General features: G+C 29.9%; 2 protein-coding genes across 2 annotated transcripts; both read right to left on the reverse strand.

Moving 5' to 3' along the window:
- Nucleotides 1-10,089: 10,089 nt before the first annotated feature.
- Nucleotides 10,090-11,295, reverse strand: LOC105112505 (putative elongation of fatty acids protein DDB_G0272012). The gene has a single exon (XM_011008224.1). The coding sequence runs from the start codon at nucleotides 11,167-11,169 to the stop codon at nucleotides 10,315-10,317; it is 855 nt and encodes a 284-aa protein (XP_011006526.1). The 5' UTR covers nucleotides 11,170-11,295; the 3' UTR covers nucleotides 10,090-10,314.
- Nucleotides 11,296-21,255: 9,960 nt separating this feature from the next.
- Nucleotides 21,256-22,345, reverse strand: LOC105112508 (elongation of fatty acids protein 3-like). The gene has a single exon (XM_011008230.1). The coding sequence runs from the start codon at nucleotides 22,191-22,193 to the stop codon at nucleotides 21,369-21,371; it is 825 nt and encodes a 274-aa protein (XP_011006532.1). The 5' UTR covers nucleotides 22,194-22,345; the 3' UTR covers nucleotides 21,256-21,368.
- Nucleotides 22,346-22,569: the final 224 nt, after the last annotated feature.

Raw genomic sequence — 22,569 nt, forward strand, 5'->3', positions numbered from 1 at the left:
TTGTTATTACTACTACTACTACTACTACTACTACTACTACTAGTATTATTATTATTACTATTATTATTAGTATTAGTATTTAGTGTTATTATTGTTAATATTGTTGTTGTTATTGTTGTTGTTATATTATTGTTATCTATAATTTATACAATTAACCTCCTTGTGATTCGACACCGGTCTTACCGGATTATTTATTACTTCGACACTCCTGTATTTAGGAGAAGACGTTAATCTTTTTATCGTGTCAGTGGGGTATAAAATAATAGTTGGTGAAAAGGGTGTTTCTCATTCTTCTTTTTTTCAATCTTTAGTTTTGTTATGGGTAAAGGGTGTGTTTTTTTTTTTTTTACGGTGATGGCTTATGACATGGATTGGTCCTTTCTTTCCTTTTTGGTTTTTTCTCAATTTTTACTGGTAAAGAAGGCGTTTTTGGGCTTGATTTTGCTCCTTTTTTTTTGTTTTTTTCTCCCCCTTTGCTTCACTAAATTCACCCTTTATTTATAGAGGATGACAAAGGGACATGGGGTCTTTCTTAGGCATGAATATTGACCCTTGATTCATCTAAGAATGATCTCATTCATTAGCCATAAGCCAACAACTTGGTACTGTCAAACTAGGTTGTAAGGTTGGTTAGGTTAAAGGTTTAGGATTTGTGTTTCAATGGCTACAGGGCTGCCAATCAAATAGGACAAAGCTGGGGTTACAGTACAACATTAAGGCTACCAAAAAAAAGTGGTTATTATCTCATTTAGGGCATGAATGATGTATTAAATGCCTCTAAAAAAACATTTATCTATCATCTTTTATGGTTCAAAGGAAGAAGACAATGAATAGTATTAGACGGCATGTTTTTTTACTCTTTTTTTTTTAACCTATCATATGTAACTAAAAGATATTTTTTTCATCAAAACACACTGTTTTATTTAAAGAAAAAAGTGTTGTTTTGGTATTTTTGATTAAATTAGGTTATAAATCTTCTCTTTTAATTTCATAATTCAATTTTGATATTAAAATTCAATTCAATTTGTTCCCTACAAAGCTTCCAAAAAAAACCTTTGATTTCTTCCATTTTATCCTCAATTGATCTCCAACTTCTAATTTTTTCAATTTTACCCTTGTTTACAAACTGAATTGAGTCCTTTAATTTACACACCTTTTACAAAAAGGTCTTTGTTTTTTAATTTCTTTAATTTGACCCTTAATTGACCTCTAAACTTTTATTTGCTAGCAATTTTATCCCTAATTCCACTCAATTGAGCTTAAAAAAAATTAAATTTGGTCCTTTAATTTTTTAATTTTCTCAATTAAGCTCAAATTAAACTTACAAAATAAACTTCTCCTTAATTAAGTCCCTAATAAAATTAGTTTGACTCATTAAAAGTTTAATTAAGTCCTCGCACTTAATAAATTATTTTAATAAGACCAAATTAATTTTAAATCTTAATTAAATCTTTAATTGGAACCATGATTAAATCAAGTTAGCCTATTAAAAGTTTAATTAAGTCCTCAAACTTAATTTTTTTTATAAATTCATCTAATAATTATTTAATTTAGCATTAAATCTGCATTATCTTTCAATCTTAGAATTTTAAGGGTATAATAGAGCTCCCAATTGTTTCCAAAATCTCAATTTGGTTCCTTCACATATTTAAAGCCCCTCTCAACCTGATCTAGCCAAGCTGCTAGTCTTTTTTTATTTTCAATTTTTGTATTGATTTTATTGATGTTTTTGTTTACAAATAAGGTAATTTTAAAGGAAACCCAAAATTAGATTATGACAGTTCCTATAGTAAATTCGGTTTCTCTCAAGGGAATACTTTTTTCTATTGCCTATATATGCAGTCATAATATCTGTTCCAGCTATTTTTAGATATATTCAGAGAGTTTAATAGTTTAAAGTAGGCAGGTAAGGGGCTTTATTAGAGGGGAGATTTTGTTTCCATTACCAGCCTTCCAAGCAAGCCAAAGGTGTGAACGCAAAAGATAGCAGTCTAGTACCAGTAGCTTTCTAATGGAAGCTACGAAGGGCGAGAGAGAGAGGGAGGGAGGGAGAGAGCACCTAGACTATCTAAATTTGAAACTTAATAAAGATTGTTTCTACTTTCACTGATATCATAAGAGTATATCAGGGCTTGAAATGTTTTTAATTTAGTTTGATTACGGGTTTTTAGTTTGATTAAAATATGTTTTTTTGGTTATAAATGAAGATTTAGAGGTCTATATTACAATGTGTTAGGACTCTTTTATGATATTAACCTAAAACCATTATATCTTTTCTCTTTTCATTCTTTTTCCACCTTCAATTTAAGCCTTTTCAAACCATCAAAAGTCCAACAAGACTATAAACAAACCATATTAGTAAACCCTTATTTTAATCCATTCAAATAATATATTATTGTTTCCTCTCGGGTTTTGCATAATCATATTTTAACATGTGAAGTTTAATGACAAAACTAAAAGATTGATGTCTTATCCCAAGTATAGAAGTGTCGAAGTAATAAATAACTTAGCAAGACCGGGATCGAAACACGTGGAGGTTAATTAAATAAATAATAATAATAATAATAACAACAACAACAATAACATAATAATAATAATAATAATAATAATAATAATAATAATAACAAGTTAAAGACGACTTTGAAATGTAAGATTAATGTAAGGATTCTACAATGATTAAAATAAATGTCAAGGTTACTAATAGTATTTCAAACAAGTATAATACAAACTCTTTTAATTACTCAACTGGAAACTACACACAAAAAAATTTTTAATTGGATGATTTGTCATTAATAGCTCATTATAAATTATTAACATGATCATATTAATTATCTTATTTAAGCAACACCAAAATTTTAAATATTGTTAGGAATTCATGATGTTAACTTATGTTAACACCAAATCAAGTTCCTTTCATAGTACAGGTGCAAGTTATACCAAATGGTTGGGTTATAAAAGTGTTAAGCATTTATTGTACTAAGTGTTATACAACACAAAATTTAAATTAACCATTTAACAAGTAAGGTATTAAGAATTAATAAGATAAAAATGATAAGATATGTTAATAGCAAGTTGTTTAGGATATAAGACATGTTATATTTATTCTTATACCATTAGTCTAACCTTTTTCACCTTGACATAATAAATTTAGCTAAACATAATAAAGAAGAGAAACATAAATAAACTATATAAGAACATAAATAATATATAAGTTAACTAAATAAAGGAAAGAAAATGAAAAGCATAAACAAGAAATTAATGAAAGCAAAACTTAAACATTACAAAAATATAAAGAGAAAGAGTAAGAACATGATCTTGATCTGAAAACCAAGATGCCTAAATACATGGCAAAAGCCTTCTTTTATAGGCTAAAATTTAGAACTATTGATTTGTTGACTAATTGTTGAGTGGGTGGCCACATCTTGACTTAGTGACAATCCTTACCTTCTCATATGATCAAAACATCATTGCTAACATCAAAATTTGAATAAACTATCCTTATGAAAGTTCTAAAAAATTGTCTCAGCTTTCCAACAAAAAAAATGAGGTCATTTGGACTTCTAGAACTCGAGATATGGGCTAAACATTGAACAGTATCTAAGCTGTAGAGCAGATTTAGACTTCTCCATTATTGCTACAATTTGAACTTGAAAATTGACTTTTTGAATCTTGGACTCCCATGAAATTTTTAAGCCTATGTCTTAGCTTTCCATTCATATAAAGCAAACGTAAATCCAAGTTCTACAGCTCCAGTTATGATCCAATGACTGAACAATGTTCCAATTTAGACTGAACCAGCATCTCTTTTCTAAGTTTTGCCCTCTTCTTGTCTTCTAAATTTCATGAGTTAAACTCATCAATCAATCCTTTTATTTATGTGATAGGCTTATATTTAAGATGAATATTTATCATAAATTAAAGGTATCTTATAATATTAGACATGATGTTATAAAACATATTCTAGTGAAGGAGTTATTGATACTTTAAGTGCAAAATGATGATATAAAATCTTAATAAAAATGCACTTGTAAGTACTAAACACTTCAAATATCCATAATAGTTGCCCCTATTTACTTAAAGTTATGTAACTTGAAAAAAAGTCTCTTATTTATATTGTTCAAGTAAAAATCTTTTATTAAGTTGTCTTTATATTTTTATATAATAATTGATCTCACTTCTGACCTCATTAGCTCTTTGCTTCTTACAATTCTTCCACTACAAGAAAGGATTATTTTTTTTTTTTAGTTTTAATACCATTAACTTCACTTTTCATTCATCAAAATACTCCTCGGAGTCAAAAACTATCTTAACAATTTAAAGCTAATTAATGAACTCTGTTTTTTTATATTATAGAATATCAACTTCCATGTCATAACTTTACCAATGTATTTTATTTCTTTTTTTTACAGAGATAAAAAGAACAATCATCTTTACAATTATGGTATGGAGTATGATAGAAAGGATTAAAATCCTTTTCAACATTACTGAAAGAATCATTTTCAAAATCATTATTAACATTAACATAATTAAATCCTATTCATTTTAACATCACAAGTATATCTTTCATATTCTTATACATGATGATCATAAACAACCATGATTTGAAACCAAAGCTTTAATATCAATTTGGCAATGAGTAACAAGGAAAAAACTAATTGTTTAGACCATATAACACAATTATAAAATAAAAGTTTTTTTTTTTTTTTGCTCTTCACTCTAAGGTACAAATCCAAAAAGATATAAATGCAAGTGACTCAAAACTCTAAAGATACAAATTAAATAAATACATTATAGATTTAGAGATAAAGATAAAATTCACCATTCATAAATAAGATCATTTTTTGTTTATCACTTTAAGGTACAAAGCCGAAGAGATATAAGTACAAGTAACCTAGTACTCTAAAATACAAATTAAATTACTGCATTTGAAATTTAAACATAAAGATAAAAAAAAAAATCATCACTCATAAATAAGATATATAAATAATCAGAGATCTAAAAGGCCAAGGCTCTAGGCTTTTCAATCAAATTCAATAAAAGACTATTGATATATGTTTTGAGTTAACAATATATTTAGAACAACTCTTCAAATACATATAAAAAAAAAACCAAAAATGATGTTTGTAAGGAAAAATAAATGACTTGAACAAAAAAAAAAGGACAAAATCAAAAGTGTGCACACTTGAACTAAAATAACTTTAACTTTTTAGAGATAATTTGGATGCATGCATGGTTAAACAACCAAAAAATATCATATTTCAAGCTTTAAATCCTATTTAATTTCTCATACATAAAAATTATGCAAAATTAAGATCCTCGTATGCTTATGGCTGATAGAATTTAAGAATTCATCCCTTTTCTTTATTAATTCACTCACAAACATTCTAAGATTAATATAACTATTTGAGGATACTTTATATCATATAATTCATCTTTTCTCTTTCTTTTTTTTTAGTTTGAAATCCTCTAGTTAAAAGATCAATATCTTTCTCTTTATTACTAAAAACTATTGCCTCTTTTTTATTTATGGTAACTTCATCTTAGATAACTACCCAACTTATAAAAAAAGTAGATTGTTAAGGAAAAACAATAAGTAAATTGTTCATGTTATACAATAAGGATATCTTGTGCTCACTATTCTAAGAATAAATAAATACAACACAAATAACTATCCCTTCTAAGTATATATTAGTTGACACTTAAAAGATATAGAGTTAAGGATAAAATCTTACCACTCATAAAGGAGTTACAAAACTTATTAGAAAGTCAAATGATCAAATTCATATATTTTTCATTTAAACTCAATAAAAATCCATAATATATTGTTGGCAGTTCAATATATACTTGTAACAATCCTTTAAATATAATTAGAAATAATCAAACATTGTTTTCAAAGATGATATAAATGAATTTTGATAGATCAGTGTATTTTATACATAATCAATTTGCTCAAAAAGCCTATGATTGAAGGAGGTCAAAGGCAGGATGAAGACTCAACATATCTAGGATCAGCTACGTGCTGAACTCAGATACATATTGATCTAGCAAGCTGTCAGATCCAATATACTTGAGCTCAGCTACGTGCTGAGTTCACATAAATACAGAGTCAACAATCTCTCTAGGCCTTTTATTGAGCTATAAAATTTCATTTGTTTATTCTTATCATCCTTAATATAAAATGTTAAGGTCAAAATTTTTCATTTTTCAACATCCCTAGAGGTATAAAAATCTTCTCAGGAACTACCATATTTCTATCAACATTAATGATGTATAAATGATATTTATCCCTCATCAATTATATGTAAGGGATATTTATCCCTCATGAAATTTTATTAGGGTAAAATAACACTACAACCTCTCATCTCTATATCAAGACAAGACAGATGGGTTACAAATACCTCGTGAATCCTTCAAACACAAGATAGATAATCCTTTTGTTTTTAACATTTTCAGCATATATATTTTCAGATATTCTCTCTATAAGATATCATTATATTTTTTTCTCTCTAAAAAGATACTTACTTTATTAGTTGAGAATCCTCATCTCCATCAAAAAAATATCTATAACAAGTACTAGTCACTTGTTATTTAGCTTTATCAGGTATCGGGTAAAAATTATTAGTTATCTTTATTAAGAAAATTAAATTAAATTATTAGGATTAAAAAATTAAATTAATCAATTATTTAATATATAAAATTTTTTATTAAATTATTTGGATATTTTGACATATCATAGAGATCTCAGTTGCCTAATACACGTGTGTTGCAAACAACGACCTAAAATGTTCAAACCGAAAGCTTTCACATATAATCTACATCAGTCATAACTTTTTGCAGAACCCAGGAAGATACCATTTTGACTTTAAATCCATGTGTGATAGGCTTAATTTCCATGTACTAAAATGATGTGAAATAGAACTGAAATTGGGTCCCCAAGCTTGTCGTCGATGGCTTTTAATGCTTCATCTTTCTTTCTTTCTTTTTCTAATTAAGTCATCCACACACAAACAGTCAAAGATCCCTCAACCCTCTTTATTTTTAGCTTGAAAACCTGTCGCCAGAGGACCAGTGTCTTCCACTGCATTGCCTGCCATCGACTTTAGCATCTGCTACTGACAATGACTACTTACATCCTTGAGAAATGCCCCCCTTGGATGCTCATTTACATGTGTTGTCTATGGATATATCTTCCACTCCCTTCTAGCATCCATTGCACTATTTCCTACTTAAAAGGTCATAGCGCTTCCGACGTGTTTTAACCATTACAATCACCAGTGGTCATTATGAAATAATTCAATACACACAGCTTCGAAATGTAATTTTCCTGTGAGAAGATAGTTTAATGATAGCAACTATTACTTGTCTATTTGTCTATAAATGCGTACAGGTAAGGAAATACTACAGTCACTAGGTGAATCCATCCAAGATTTCTTGTTAAATGTCATGAGTAAACAAATGCTAAACACTAATTCAACAATTTATGTGTATTCTTGAAGTTATTTCAAGTTGAACAATGATGGGCTTGATCAAAAGGGTTGCTTGCTTGGAACAATGATGGGCTTGATCAAAAGGGTTGTCCAGTTTCTTAATCATATCCTCAAGTTGAAGAGGTTGGTGATTATAAGTAGACAAGGAATTGCATATATAGTGGAAATCTTGAGTGATTCTATTATATCTTCATATAGCTGACTTGGTATAGTTTTTTTTAGCAGTAAAAGTTAATTTAAAACAATCTTAACCACACAAAGATTAGTTGAAAAAATAGCAAAGCATTTCTCACTGTAGAAAAGGAAGTGTTTGTTGTCTTGTCAGCTCCTTCTGAGCGAGCAGATGATGTTCTTTATTGTGTTGTTGTGTTGAGACTGCTCCTTCTCCCCACCTTCTCCTGCCCTCCCTCGGCACACTTCACCAGCTACTTGCACCAATAACTCTAGTACTAGCTGAACCCAGGCTGATTTCTCCTTTTCTGACTTCTCCAAACCAAATAGAGATTATGACAAAGGAAAACTCCCTTACATCCCATGCATATTGTATTCGTAATTTTGTTTGTATAAGATGCTCGGTTAATTTTAATTTTAAAGAAAAATAATTATTAAATATCCCTCGCATTTTCAAAAACAAAAAATAGCGTAAGCTTGCTTCTAGCTTTTTGAAACGCTAGATATACCACGTTTTCCACTTTCTTTAATACTATTAGAAAATCTACGAAGGCAAGCAAAATCATTTATAGAAAAATTTTATCAATATTTTTAGATGATATTTACCGATTAATTTTATTTCATCGTTATCTCTATCAGTATTTATTGATAGAAATATTTTATTGGTAAATACCAAGAGAATTACAGTCAAAATAAAAAAAAATAAAAAAACAAAAAACATGATGACATATAATTTTTTCTAGATAGTTTTATCAATGGAATTACAGTTGGATTCAAACATGAAAAGCCGTATAGTAACATGTTAATTTTACCAACAGAATTGCCAATGGATTGACAAATAGAAACATTTTATTGGTAAATTCATCGATAATAGTTAATATATGAACTGGTCATCGACCCTCCCCTGAGGATTGGGGACGATGGATTATTGTAATGGGTTTTAGGGTTTTATTAATTATAGAACATCTATTCCTAGAAATATTAGTAGATGTAATATTTGGCGTCCATGCAAGAGATGTCAAAATAAAAAAGTTTTTTCATCCAGATGTTATAACGATGCATCTTCTACAGAAAAGCTTCATAAAAAATACATATGTTGGTATGCATATGGAAAACCATTTGTTCCTCACGAAACCATGGTAAAAAGAATGGCTAGGTCAACTTCTAGTGCTAGCAATATGCATAGAGTTGAAATTGACAACAATAATCCTTATAGGATTATGGTTATGGATGCAATGAGAATGAATCAGGGTCATGCTAGTCAATGTTAGATCGTAGATGAAGAACCTAATGTAAACATGGTCAAGTTTTTTTTATCTTTTAAAAGATTCTGATGAATCACTATAGGATGATTAGACAAATCACGGTAAATTATCAGTTGTTACACATGTGCTTACCATCAATTTGAATTATGGATTAAGTGAGGTCGGTTATAATAGAATTGTTGAATGGGTGAGAAGCATTTTACTTGAAGGGAACAGGCTGAAGAGAACTTCTATGTTACTAAGTCCATAATGAAACCCCTTGGTCTAGAATACCAGAAAATTGACGTGTCCAAACTTTTAAATGGTATACTATCTTGAAAATGTTAAGCTAACCGAGTACAAGACATGTGAGCATTCCCGTTATAAACCCAGAACTAACAAGGGAAAGACTCTTGTACCACATAAAAAACTTAAATACTTCTCAATCACACATAGACTAAAAAGATTATTTATATCATCAAAACCTGTTGAGCACGTGACATGCACCAATCACATGATGTGATTGGTGAAGTGATGGTACGCCCTTCTGATGGTGAAGCATGGAAACAATTTAACAATATGCATCCTTATTTTTCAATTGAATTAAGGAATATTTGTCTTGGACTACTTACAGACGGATGCAATCCATTTGGATCATTTCTTGCTCCATATTCTTGTTGGCCGATTATACTAACGGTTTACAACTTGCTACCTAGGATGTGTATGAGATCGGAGTTCATATTTTTATCTACAGTCATACCATGTCCTAATAGTCAAGACCGAAATATAAATGTTTGTCTTCTACCATTGATTAATGAGTTGGTGTATGAAAAACAATAATGCAATCACACTAAAAAACAATGATAAAATATCTTTTTTTTATTGTTACCCGTATTTTTTGTCAACAGATCACAAGTATAAAAAGAATATAAAAGATTTTTTTTGTTTGTAAAGTTAAAAAAATATTATAAATCCCCATGTCTTTCTACTAAATAATTATATAGTTTATTTTTATAAACATACCTCAAACATATCTAAATTTATTAATTTAAAAAATGATAAATTATATAAAATGAAAAGCAACGATTTTCATGTATTTTTAGCATTAAAAAGGAATCTTATGCTGACAGTGCAACTGTTTACCTTGCCTAGATCTGTGTGCGATGTCATAAAATCGAATTAATGTGTTGAACGGTAAGTAATTAACACCTTTTTCTTATTGAATTATGAATTGCATTAACAATAAAATTAAAAATCCAACATACACATGTTGTACAAGGCTCCTGTGCCACCCACATCTCACACACTTGTATCACTAGATGAACACTTGAACTGAGTTAATTAACATGAAATGACAAATTATGGAAATAAAAAGGCCCTGCAGGTCAATCAAATCATGCTTGACCATTAATTTATATATTCTTCTTTGCCACGTTTTTGTTGGAGTAATTCTTTGAACGGAAATCAAGGAACAAAACCAAAAGAGAAGTGATGAAAACAGCATCAAAACACCAACCCCAGATGCCAGAGCAGCCCAACCCTGTGAAATGGTAGTAAAAAATCCAGGCCATGATCCCAAAGCTTGAAAAGAACTGCACAATCTGGCAATCTGTGACAAACTTTTTCCACTTGGGACGTATCCCTAATGCACACAGGAAGTAGTAGGAATACATTAGCACGTGCACCGAAGAGTTTATGACAATCACCCCAGGAAACAAAGACTGTGAAGTGTGTAAAGATATGTAACACATGACCACAACGGTTGCATGGTGATACACGTGGAGAAAAGTCAGCCTTCTGATGGAGTTGCTCAAGATGATCAAGAGGGTGTCCATGAATTCAAAAATCTTTGAGAGATAGAAAATATGCGACCAGAAGAAGAGAGGCCCTCTTGGTGGGGTGTTTATAGGGTAACAAACGATGCAGTCCACATTAGGTGAGTGGAAAATGATGGAGAGGGTGCAACCGATGGCCATGGTGAAGGAGAGAGTGAGGAGGATAATGTTATGAATGGCTGTGAGAAACCTGAGGATGCGAGGCCCAACTGAGGGAAGAGTGACATGTGAAAGGATGAAAGTAAGGGAGAGATAGGAGAGGACAGTGAGGGTGAGGAACAGTGGAGAGGCTCCTAGTGTCTGGCCTTGGTTCCATGAAAAGTTGAGGATATGAGGGTTGTTCACAAGCCAGTATTGGAGGGTCGAGAAAACTGGCTTCTTGGCTAGATGGTTCATAACCCAGTGTTTAATTGTTTGGAAAAGGAATTCCATGGCAGTAGTGGCTTGCTAATGTAGAGATGCAAACGGGGGAGTGGGGAGAGAGAAGGGTGGAGATGAGGGTTTTGGAGGGCTGCAGTTCTTGCGAAATGCAAGACTAAGCAAATGTCCGCAAGGAATATTTAAATGTGTGCTGCACTATCTACCTCTTTATGTTATTTTCACTATTCTAACCATTACCTACTTTTTAAATGGATTTTAAAAATGTGTCCCACAATATAAACAATGAAGGCACTGTAATATTTCTTTTATTTATCTTTTAATATTATATTAATTTTAAATTAATATCTGATATTTTGTTGATGTCAATTTTATAAATACTTATTTTTCTTATTTTAACATTAAGTAAAAAATAATTTTAAAAAATTATTAAATTCATTAAAGTCCATGAATTATGAATTTTGTAGTGGGTTAAGCCATTAACTCGGGTTGATCCAATATGTCACTGTCTCAATATTAAAAGAAAAATATCATTTTAAGATATTTTTTAAACGAGACCATGTTTTTTTTTCGGCCATTCATATTGCCTTACAACTCGTCAAATTAGACCCATGTTAAGGTAACTCATATGTATGTTAATTTTAAATCCATACCAGTTAAAGAGTTGAATTGAGAAGTTTCAAAGTTAACCCATTAGCCCCAAACACTTTTTTACTTTTTCATTTTTTTAATTCCATCTTCTAAATTCTTTTATTACAATTGAATCTTTGTTTACTATTTTTTTTTCCAAATCACTCTTTTTTTTATTTCTTTTCTATGAGTGATGCCATGATATTATTTGATAGTTTCACCTACATTTAAGTAGTGTTTTGCCTGTGTTTTATATATAAAATGCCTTGATATTCTTTGTTGTATATTTTAAAGGAACTTTTGGATGAAAGATGTACAGAGGAGTAAATTTGAGGTAAATGACAGATTTGACTTTCAGTCGATGTTTTATATAGAACGTGAGCTCTAGAGGTCGAAATGAAGTGATTCTAGTGATATTAAAAAGCTAACATTCATACTTTCTGTAAATCTAAGGTAAGAAAATAAAATAAGGGAGAGCATGCAAATCACAGCTTTCAAAGTCAAATCTCGCAATCTGCCAGTGTTGACCTTAGTCCATTCCGGCTTAAATATCTGGAGCTACAGAAGTCCAATTTCAATTTTTTTGGATTCCTAACTCAAAGGTATATAAACGCTCAAAGTTTTAGCAAAAAATGATGTCATATGAGGGAGATATGATTTTTTAAAGATAACAGCTGAATTCTGTCAACAAACAGGTTTCGTGAAGAAACGAGTCCAAATTACATTCCAAAACATCTAAACCGATATCCAAGTTTTTATTTCAGCAATTTAGCTCCTCTAAGTCAAAACTTGAAGATTTAATGCAAGGTTATTTCTTTTTTTTAGGAAAATAGTTATTAAAGTACTTAAATGTAAATTCTCTACTTAAGGGAGGACTATTTTGTAAAATAAAAATTAGGGTTTCCTAAGATATAAAAAGAATGAGAAAAATGCCCCCCTTCTTTAAGAAACTCAAAATTATGCATTATTCCTTCTTTTTTATTAGTTATTTAACAAACATGCAAGTTTGAATTTTATGAGGGGTTAAGCCACTAAACTCGAGTTGATTTTATATGTCACTGTCTCAATATTAAAAAAAATATCATCTTAAAATATTTTTTAAACAAGACCATGTTTTTTTTATTGGTCATCCATATTGCCTTACAACTCGTCAAATTAGACCCATGTTAAGGCAACTCATATGCATGTTAATTTTAAATTCATAATTGATAAAAAGTTGAATTGAGAAGCTTCAAAATTGACCCATTAGCCCAAAACATTTTTTTACTTTTCCATTTTTTTTCATTCCATCTTCCAAATTTTTTTCTTATAATTGAATCTTTGTTTGCTTTTTTTTTTTTCAAATTACTCTACTTTTTATTTGTTTTCTATGAGTGATGTCACGATATTATTCGATAGTTTCACCCATATTTAAGTAGTGTTTTGCCTATATTTTATATATAAAATGTTTTGATATTCTTTATTGTATGTTTTGAAGGCACTTTTGGATAAAAGATGTACAAATGAGTAAATTTGAGGTAATTAGCAGATTTGACCTTCAGTCGATGTTTTGCGCAGAGCGTGAGCTCTAGAGGTTGAAATGAAGTGATTCTAGTGGCATTAAAAAGCTAACATTCATACTTTCTGTACATCTAAGGCAAAAAAATAAAATAAAGGAGAGCATGGAAATCACAACTTTCAAAGCCAAATCTCTTAATATGCTAGTGTTGACCTTCAGCCATACCAACTTAAATATCTGGAGCTACAGAAGTTCAATTTTAATTTTTTTAGATTCCTGACTCAAAGGTATATAAATGCTCAAAGTTTCAGCAAAAAATGATATCACATGAGGGAGATATGATTTTTTAAAGATAACAACTGGTTTCATGAAGAAACGAGTCCAAATTACATTCTGAAGCATCTAAACCGATATTCAAGTTTTTATTTCAGCAATTTAGCTCCTCTAAGTCAAAGCTTGAAGATTTAATGCAAGGCTATTTCTCTTTTTTTAGAAAAATAGTTATTAAAGTACTTAAATATAAACTGTCTACTTAAGGGAGAACTATTTTGTAAAATAGAGACTAGGGTTTTCTAGGATATAAAAAGAATGAGAGAAGAGAAAGGGGGCAGCCACCTAAGAAGAGAAAAATTACCCCCTTCTTTAAGAAACTCAAAATTATTTTCTTACTATGTCCTTTAATATACACTGACAAAAAATTTATGTCAATATATATTGAGAAAATTACAATGAACAAGGAAGAAATAAAAAAAAATAACGTGTTATTATATATGATATTATTTACAAAATAAACTCTTCGATAATGTTTAAGTTATGACATAATGAGCAATCACCCCTCTCCCCCTCCCCCATTTATTCTTCCATTTTTCTTTGCTATGCAAATAATAACAACTCCCCTGTTTGATTACAAATTAAATTCTCATCACCATCAATTTAACCACCCCAATACACCCAATACTTCAGCTTATCAACATCTTTGTTATAGTTCAATTTTTTATAAGACTCCCTACATCAAGTAAGCAAAATTATCCATTTTTGTTTTAACTCATATTTTAAAATGTTAATTTTTTTGATATTTTGATATAGTATATATAGTTTGTTGGTATGTTTATTTTTTTTTATAGTTTTTTTCTATAGAAATTTATTGTATGATTTATTCATGCTAGTATTTATTCGAGATTTTGTTAGTAATTGTTTTTAATTTTATGAAATTTATTTTGATTTTGTGATTTATCTGCTTTGTAATGAAATAAATAATGGCTTATTTAATGGATATATTTTTTATTTTATCAATTGTATTGTTAAGTTGGAAATTTTAGTAAATATAGAGGAATTTAAATTTTAGAAAATTGATGATGATTTAAGGATACTATTAAAATAAATTAAATAAGTATGAGTTAAATCAATATTAACTAATTTATTTAGTTCACATAATTATTTAATACATGTTATCATTAATATTCTATATAGGTTTGATATAAGTAATGGATTATCATTCTTGAATGTATTAAGTTTAATCGGAAGAGTTGTGTAAAATAAATTATTATAATGGAATTGAAAATTTTATTAATTATGCATTATATAATCCAGAGATAATATTAAATATTCATATAAAAAAATAAAAATAAAAATAAAAATAAAAAATTTATTTGTCTAGACGTTGCTTATGTCTTTTTTTACGATGATGGTATAAAGCTTTGGTAAATGTCATTTGAATAATAGATTTGCCTTCTTAAAATGAAGAAACTTTGCTTAACTATCAATTACTAATATCAACAGATTATTTACAGCCTATTTAGTGACTAATAACTAGATTTGTTACCCGTCCTTCATCCTTCATCATAGATAGAGCAAAGCAACAAAAAAAAATACATAAAACATTTTGGGTTAAAAATATCTAAGTCTCGTTCAAGTAGTAATTTAAATAATATAAAAAATACAACATCAATAAATAAAATAATTCAAAAACAATGAAAAACAAATTAAAAAGAACAAACCTAAGACTATTTAGATTATCAAAGAACCTAATGCTAACCTAATAGAAGACAAATCTAAAACAACAAACAAAAAAACTTTAAAAAAATATATATATAAGCTTAAAAAACAAACAAATTCAGATGAGCCTCTTAAACCTAGTCTAATTTATAAAATTTGTAACTAGTCTAATTTATAAAATTTGTAACTCGTTAAATTCTATACATGACTTCAATCAAGAAACTTAACTCTCAACTAATTTCATTTTAAGCAATAAAATCATTAAAAATGTTAATATAAAAAACTTGCAAAAGCATAAAAAAAAATAGTAACAAAAAGAATGAGGATAAGATTTGAAAAAAAAATAGAGGATGAAATTTGAAAAATAAAAAAATGATTCAAAAAAAAATAAATGAGAATTAAAATAATGAGAATAAAATTTGAAAGATAAAGAATTATAGGGGTGAAATTGAAAAATATTTTTAATTTGATAGATTAGTTATAGATTAAAAAATGGTAGGGGTGAAATTAAAAAAAAAACTATAAAAATAACCAAACCACAAAAAATTAAAAAAAAACCCCAAATAAATATTTTAAAAATATGAAAATACTAGCTTAAAAATAGAAAGAGAAAAATGAAACAAACTCAAACGAACCTTTTAAACTTGATTTAATCTCTAAAACTTATAATTTGTGAAATCTCAAACTTGGACTCAATTTAGAAATTTAACTCTTTACAAATTTAATTTTGAAGAGTGAAATTGTGAATAAAATATTAATAAAAAAAACTTACTAATGAAAAAAGAAACAAAAGCAATGGAGATAAAATATGATAGGCAAAAAACTCGAGGAAGAAATTTATATAAAAAACAATTCAAAAAATGATTTCAAACAAAATAAATAACATCTAAAAGAATAAGGACCAAATTTGAAAGATAAAATAATTATAGGGGGTGAAATTAAAAAATATTTTTAATTTAATAGATTATTTATAGATTAAAAAATGATGAGGGGTGAAATTGAAAAATATTTGTAATTTGATATATTATTCATAGATTAAAAAAATAGCAGAGGGTGAAATTGAACATCATTTGTAATTTGATAGATTATCTATATATTTAAAAATGATAGGAGATGAAACTAAAAAAAAAAATTGTAATTTGATAGACTATATATATATATTAAAAAATAACATGTGTGAATTGGAAAATACTTGTAATTTCATAGATTATTCTAAAATAAAAATAATAATCAAAAGGATGGAGACCAAATGTGAAGGAAAAAGAATTTTTAAAAAAAAATAAGGACGTTACTAACTTTTTTCACCCTTTAATTTGTTTAGATGACAAAGAGAAATTTAGTGTTGTGTAATACATATAGGAGCACTACTAATTTTTCTTGCAGTGCCAAAAGTCACTGGATGGTTACAATGAACAAGGATCTAAGACACAGACACCCTTTCTCGACGCATTCTTGTTAAATGCAATGTCGCCTAATAGACGGGGGGTCTATTCTGAGCAGGAAGATGGGAAGTATATTGCCTCGTGGAAACCTCGCCCTTCAATATAAGTTTGATATTTCTTACTCGCATGATTAAACAATAAATAATAATCAATAATTTGTGAAAAAATAGTTTTAATTAACAAATAAAATTTCAGATATACAAATATAGAGACTGCTTATATGACAATATTGGTGATGAGATCATCAATGAAATTATCATTGTTCCAATACAGTCAGGTTTTCAAAAATCTTGAATGAAAACCTATGATTAATGCATGATTATGAAAGTTTCAAGTTAGTATACACTGAAACTTTTTTATTATGTTAATTCAGTTAGTTTTTTAAAATTTCAATGAACTAGTTTTTTTACAAATTAGGCGTGTAAGGAAAAAAAAATTGGAATAGGGCTAAAAAACATTGTTGCCATTAGGGTTTGAGAGAATCACCACGCGACTAGCTAAGATTGAATTCAAAATGTTATATTTTTATTTAAATGTTAAAATTTTATTTTTTATTATCTTAACCGATAATTTATTTCTACCATAGGAGTTGCATGATTTTTGGTATGATACGCAAAAAAATACTTTAAATAAAAGGGTCTTCCATACTGGGAATGCATGGTGTTCGGAGCGATTTAAAACCTCTACACATTTTGAAGGCTATATGGGAAAATTATATCCAGAATGTGATGTTGGAGCATTTCATGCAACGGTCGTAGTTCTGTGCAAATAACCAGAACAAGGAAATTCATGGTTCAATTGCCACGTAAACTAGTGGATCAATTCTATTTATTTTGCATGCGAAGCGCATGGTAAAATTATTTTTTATTATATCCATTTGTTTTTAATTGTTGTTTTATATGAAAATATTTAACTGACAATAGTTTTTTTTATAAGCTACAGCTCTTAGACGTGAACCAAGATCGATGAAGCTTTTTGTAAAAACTCATATAAGAAATTATTACCATCAGAAAGGGGTGCAATGGCGCGTGGATAGTCGAACTACGAAGTTTGTGGTAAGTTGGATTTCAATAATTTTTTTATTGATTTTTTTTAATTAGCTTACTAGCTTCTTTTTTTTTTAGGAAATACAAACCACTCAATTGCAGGAGGGATACAAGGACAATCCTTTGATCCATGCAAAACTCAATCTTGATTTGTGGTTGGAGACAGAAATATCCGGTAAACCCAATAAAAATCAAATTTACAGTATTTCAAACAATAGAACCAAGGATTTGTGAACGGGTCATAATGTATCAATTATTGGATGCTCGCTACAAGTTTTGAGCACTCAATCTCCAAAGTTCTAGACAAATCTAATATAAGTTCAAGCTCTGACAACTTGGCTTGTTGTTGAAACAAAACAAATTAGTCCTACGACGATCGAATTATTGTCAAACATCGATGGTACTCGTGGTCAATCTCATTGTCCTCATGGTCCCGTCGAAGGCACTGCTATTCCTTCTTTTTTAACCTTTGTCCTCTTGATGACTTGTATTCAAATTGATAATTTTATTTGAATTTTTTAATTTATTTATTTGGATTTAAAAAAAAAACTTATTGACGAACTAAGTTCACTAGGAAGTTCTGAAGAGTTAAAAAAAATTACATGAAACTCTATGTATTATTGCAGAGTTAAAAAAAAAATTAGATAATCCAAACAAAATAAATATGTGTTACAAAAAGTTGAAATAAAATTGCATGAAATGTCACTATAATACATACATCACCGGCAAGTTAATTTTAATAAAATATAAATCATTGATGAAATTATAAACTTTTGATAAAATAACTAATATAATATAAATAATCAATAATATTTTTTTTGACAAACAGTAATACTTATGATTCCATCGGTAAAATTATTTTATGCAATTAAGTTGCTATACATGTTTATTTATTAGTGTTTGGAATCTGAGTAGCTCCTTGGAAATAATGTATCTCTTTTATTTATTATGTGGGCTACACACACACTCTGTATCATGACATCAAAAGGCTGCTGGAAAGAAAGTGGCAGGTTAGTACAAGCATGCACTGAGCATAGTTATAGCCCGAACTTCAGAAATTTAAAAAAAAAAAAACATTATTTTTAATAAATAAATAAATAATATATTTTAAATTAAGAAAATAAATTTCATTTAAATTTAATTAGGTCAGCCTAATTAAATCAATAACTCGGGTTAGATTTTAAATTAAAAAATCATTAAGCTGAATTGGGTTAAATAGCTGTACTTTAATTTTTGTTTTGAAACTTAAAAAATGTAGTTTATATATATAAAGGACATTATTTTAGATAAAATAACTTAAATAATATAATTTTAAATAAAAAAAAAAGTGTTGATAAATGTTATTCAAGTTTTAACCTGATAAACTGCTCAAATAGTTTAAAATCAAATCAGACCCCGGCCAAGTTTTGGACCGAAGAGCTGCCAAGCCAATCTACTAGACCGGATTTAATAATTATACAGAATATCACCAATCATGGACAGTCACGATTAATGAAGGACAATCCAATGGCGCAAAGCCTGCTAATCTTTTCCAATGGTATCATAACCTGCGGATACTAGTGGCGGATGGTGCAATGGTTTCAAGTCTCAACGTCAGTATGCGTATTCCAAATGAATTGATGAAGACCGCCGTGATTAGTTATGTTACAGCATCTAGCCAGCGGTGGCGACCACGGTTTGCTAAGTTTCTTTCTCCGTCTATCAGCTTAAGAATTGCTAGCATTCAACCTCACGAGAGGCTGCCTACACAAGTTGCTCTTCACGAGAGGCTGCTTACAAATGCCCAAATGGCATTGTCAGTTCGGTTTCGATTTTTACTATAAAATAACTGAATCAAATCCAGTTGATTTAAACCCGTTTTGATTTAGTTTTATTTTTTATATTTTATAAAAATTTAATTTGGTTGTTTTTACAAGTGAAAACCGAAATGCCACCCTCTAATCCACTGCACCATCTCTCAAGCCCGTTGCGGCTAATACAGTGCACCGAGCTTCCTTGTTGGCCGACATAGAGCGTCCCAGTAGACTTTGATTTCATGAAGTTCGCCAGCCAGAGATGCGGTTAAGGCCGATAGCTTCCTTGTTGGCCGACATAGAGCGTCCCCGTAGACTTTGATTTCATGAAGTTTGCCTACTAGAGATGCGGTTAAGGTTAAGGCCGATGGTTTTTACCTTGCTGCTAGAGGAATGGTATCAGCTGGTGGCCCGATTCGAGATGATGCGGACGAGAGAATTTGCTTACAACATTGGCTGCTGTTCGTTCTCGTGTGACTCCAATTTGAGGTATCTGCGTAGGTTGAAAGCCTTTCCTCGTGTTCTGTATCATCTTGTGTTCTATATCATGAGCCTAATGATCACAGGAGTGTAAATTCCAGGACCATCAATGGAGTGCGAATCCTGAGACCTGTCAGATTCCCAAGAACTGGTGGTGGTCTTGGGTTGCTTGGTTCCTTTCACCATCTATTTGCTTAAGAATTGCTAGCAATTAACCCAGAAATTCATAATGCTTAAGCTGTATCTATCAGCATAAGAAAGAGACAAACATAAAAGATTAAAGAAAATATCTCATCCGAATCCATGAAAAATGACAGAAACACATCTCTTTCTCAAAGAATTATTATTTTTAATTCCCTCCGCAATGTTTCCATCCTGTATAGTTAGAGTTGAACATGGTAGGATTTCTCACATTCAACCTCCTAATTCTCAACTTGATAATCATAGAAGTATTAGAGCAACTCCAAGGCCTTTGTTAAATGGAAAGTCAAAAATAAAAATATATTATTTTAACTCTCATGTTTTACAGGCTCCAAAGGGCCGCTAAACAATGCATTTTCTATCCCAATTAATTTTACATCTCTCAAAAAAAAAAAAAACCAAAACCAACAATAAAATAAATCAATTAAATACAATCATATAAAAAAATTAAACTCAATAAAAAAACACTTATTTCTTTCATTTCAATATAAATAACTTTTCAAATGGTTTTTTTCATTAAAACATACATAATAATAATAAATAAATAAATAAAAACTATATCTATTCTATTTAAAAAAATATATTATTTTAAAAAAATTATTTTTAAAATCAATATATCAAAACAATTTAAAACACAGTTAATTTAAAAAAAAACATAATAAATATCTTTTATATAACAGTAAAAATATATTTGAGAATATAATTATACTCCAGTTATTTTTTAAAATGTTATTCATTTCAAATCATATTAAAATCATATTATTTTATTTTTTTGAAAATTATCATCATGTAAAACATTAAAATAATTTTAAAATATTAAAAATATATTAATTTAAAATAAAAAACATAAAAAAAAAATTAAAAAGAAGCTTCTGAAACTTGATGCACGACCTAATGCAGCATTTCAAACTGCGTTTATCTGGTAAAAAAACATATTTTTTTATGCTTTTTCAAGCCACGTTTGAACAGCATAGACAACAGCCTAATAAATCTTACTCAACCATAGCAATTGCAACGTGAAAAGGAACAGAAATCAATACTCATCATCATCATCATCCTCGTATAACCAAAAAACATTAACAAAAGGGAAGCTCAAAATGTTATGGAATAGCAAAGAATTCAAATTAAAAGCGAAAGCAAAGGCAATCATGTGTGATTAATAAGTAAATCATAGCCCTTTATCTTTATGAGCAGCTGCCTTTTTGTTGGCATAGCTCTTACCATGAAAATCAAGAAAAAGAGCCAAGAGTGAAGCATTGAAAACAGCATTGAAGCACCAACCCCAGATTCCTGAGCAACCTGTTCCTGTAAAATGGTAGTACAGCATCAAGCCCGATATGGCAAAGCTAAAAACGAACTGCACAATCTGGCAATCAGTGACCAGTCTTTTCCACTTTGGCCTCACACCCATTGCACTCCACAGGTAGTAGTAGTACATTACCACATGTACCAAAGAATTGGTGATTAAGGCCACTGGAAACAATGACTGTGAAGTCATTAGCCACAAGTAGCACATGACCACCACCGTTGCGTGGTGGTAGACGTGGAGAAATGTGAGGCGTTGGATCGAATTGCTCAAGATGATCAGAAGGGTGTCAACAAATTCAAGAATCTTGGAGAGGTAGAATATGTAGGCCCAGAAAAAGAGGGGCCCAGATTGAGGGGTGTGGGGAGGGAAGCAAATGATGTGGTGGAAGTGAGGGCGGGCGGTGGGGGAGATGATGGAGAGGGTGCAGCCGAGGGCCATGATGAAGGAGAGAAGGAAGAGGACGAAGCTGTGGAGGGCTGTGATTGGTTTGAGGATGTGGGGTCTTCGGAGGGAAGAAGGGAGAGGGATTCGGGAGAGAAGGAATGTGAGGAAGAGGTAGGCGGCGACTGTGAGGGCGAGGAATTGGTAGGAGGAGCCAAAGGTTTGGCCTGGGGTCCAGGAAAAGTGCAGGATTCTTGGGTGGTTCACTAGCCAGTACTGAAGGGTAGAGAATAATCGGTTCATCTTGAGGAGAATCACGCGCCGCCTGCAGTGTTGTGGATGGGCGACGGAGATTGGAATGGGAAGAGTCTAGCTTTATGGAAGTGGATGGTGTGTGGTGGTTGCGGACAAAGGCTATCTTTTAGATGTTGACAGGCAGGCTAGTCTCTTGTTTTAATGGAGATATTATTATTAGTAAATTAACCACCTGTATTTAAAAAAAAAAAAAAAGCCCTAAACGTGTTCATCTGAAAATGAAGTATAATAGCGCAGGAGATTGTGTGCTAGCGGTGGATGGGCTTGTTTATAGGATATTTAATAAATTTAAAAATTAATTATAATGTATATAAATTAATTTGAATATCTCGAATTATAAAAAAATATATATAATAAAAACATA

This window comes from Populus euphratica, unplaced genomic scaffold (genome assembly GCF_000495115.2).
Source record: "Populus euphratica unplaced genomic scaffold, PopEup_1.0 scaffold347.1, whole genome shotgun sequence".
In the NCBI taxonomy this organism is placed as follows: Eukaryota; Viridiplantae; Streptophyta; class Magnoliopsida; order Malpighiales; family Salicaceae; genus Populus; species Populus euphratica.

What these genes read in the sequence shown, in the direction of transcription:
- LOC105112505 (XM_011008224.1), bottom strand. Translation starts at nt 11,169, where the DNA reads ATGGAATTCCTTTTCCAAACAATTAAACACTGGGTTATGAACCATCTA.
- LOC105112508 (XM_011008230.1), bottom strand. Translation starts at nt 22,193, where the DNA reads ATGAACCGATTATTCTCTACCCTTCAGTACTGGCTAGTGAACCACCCA.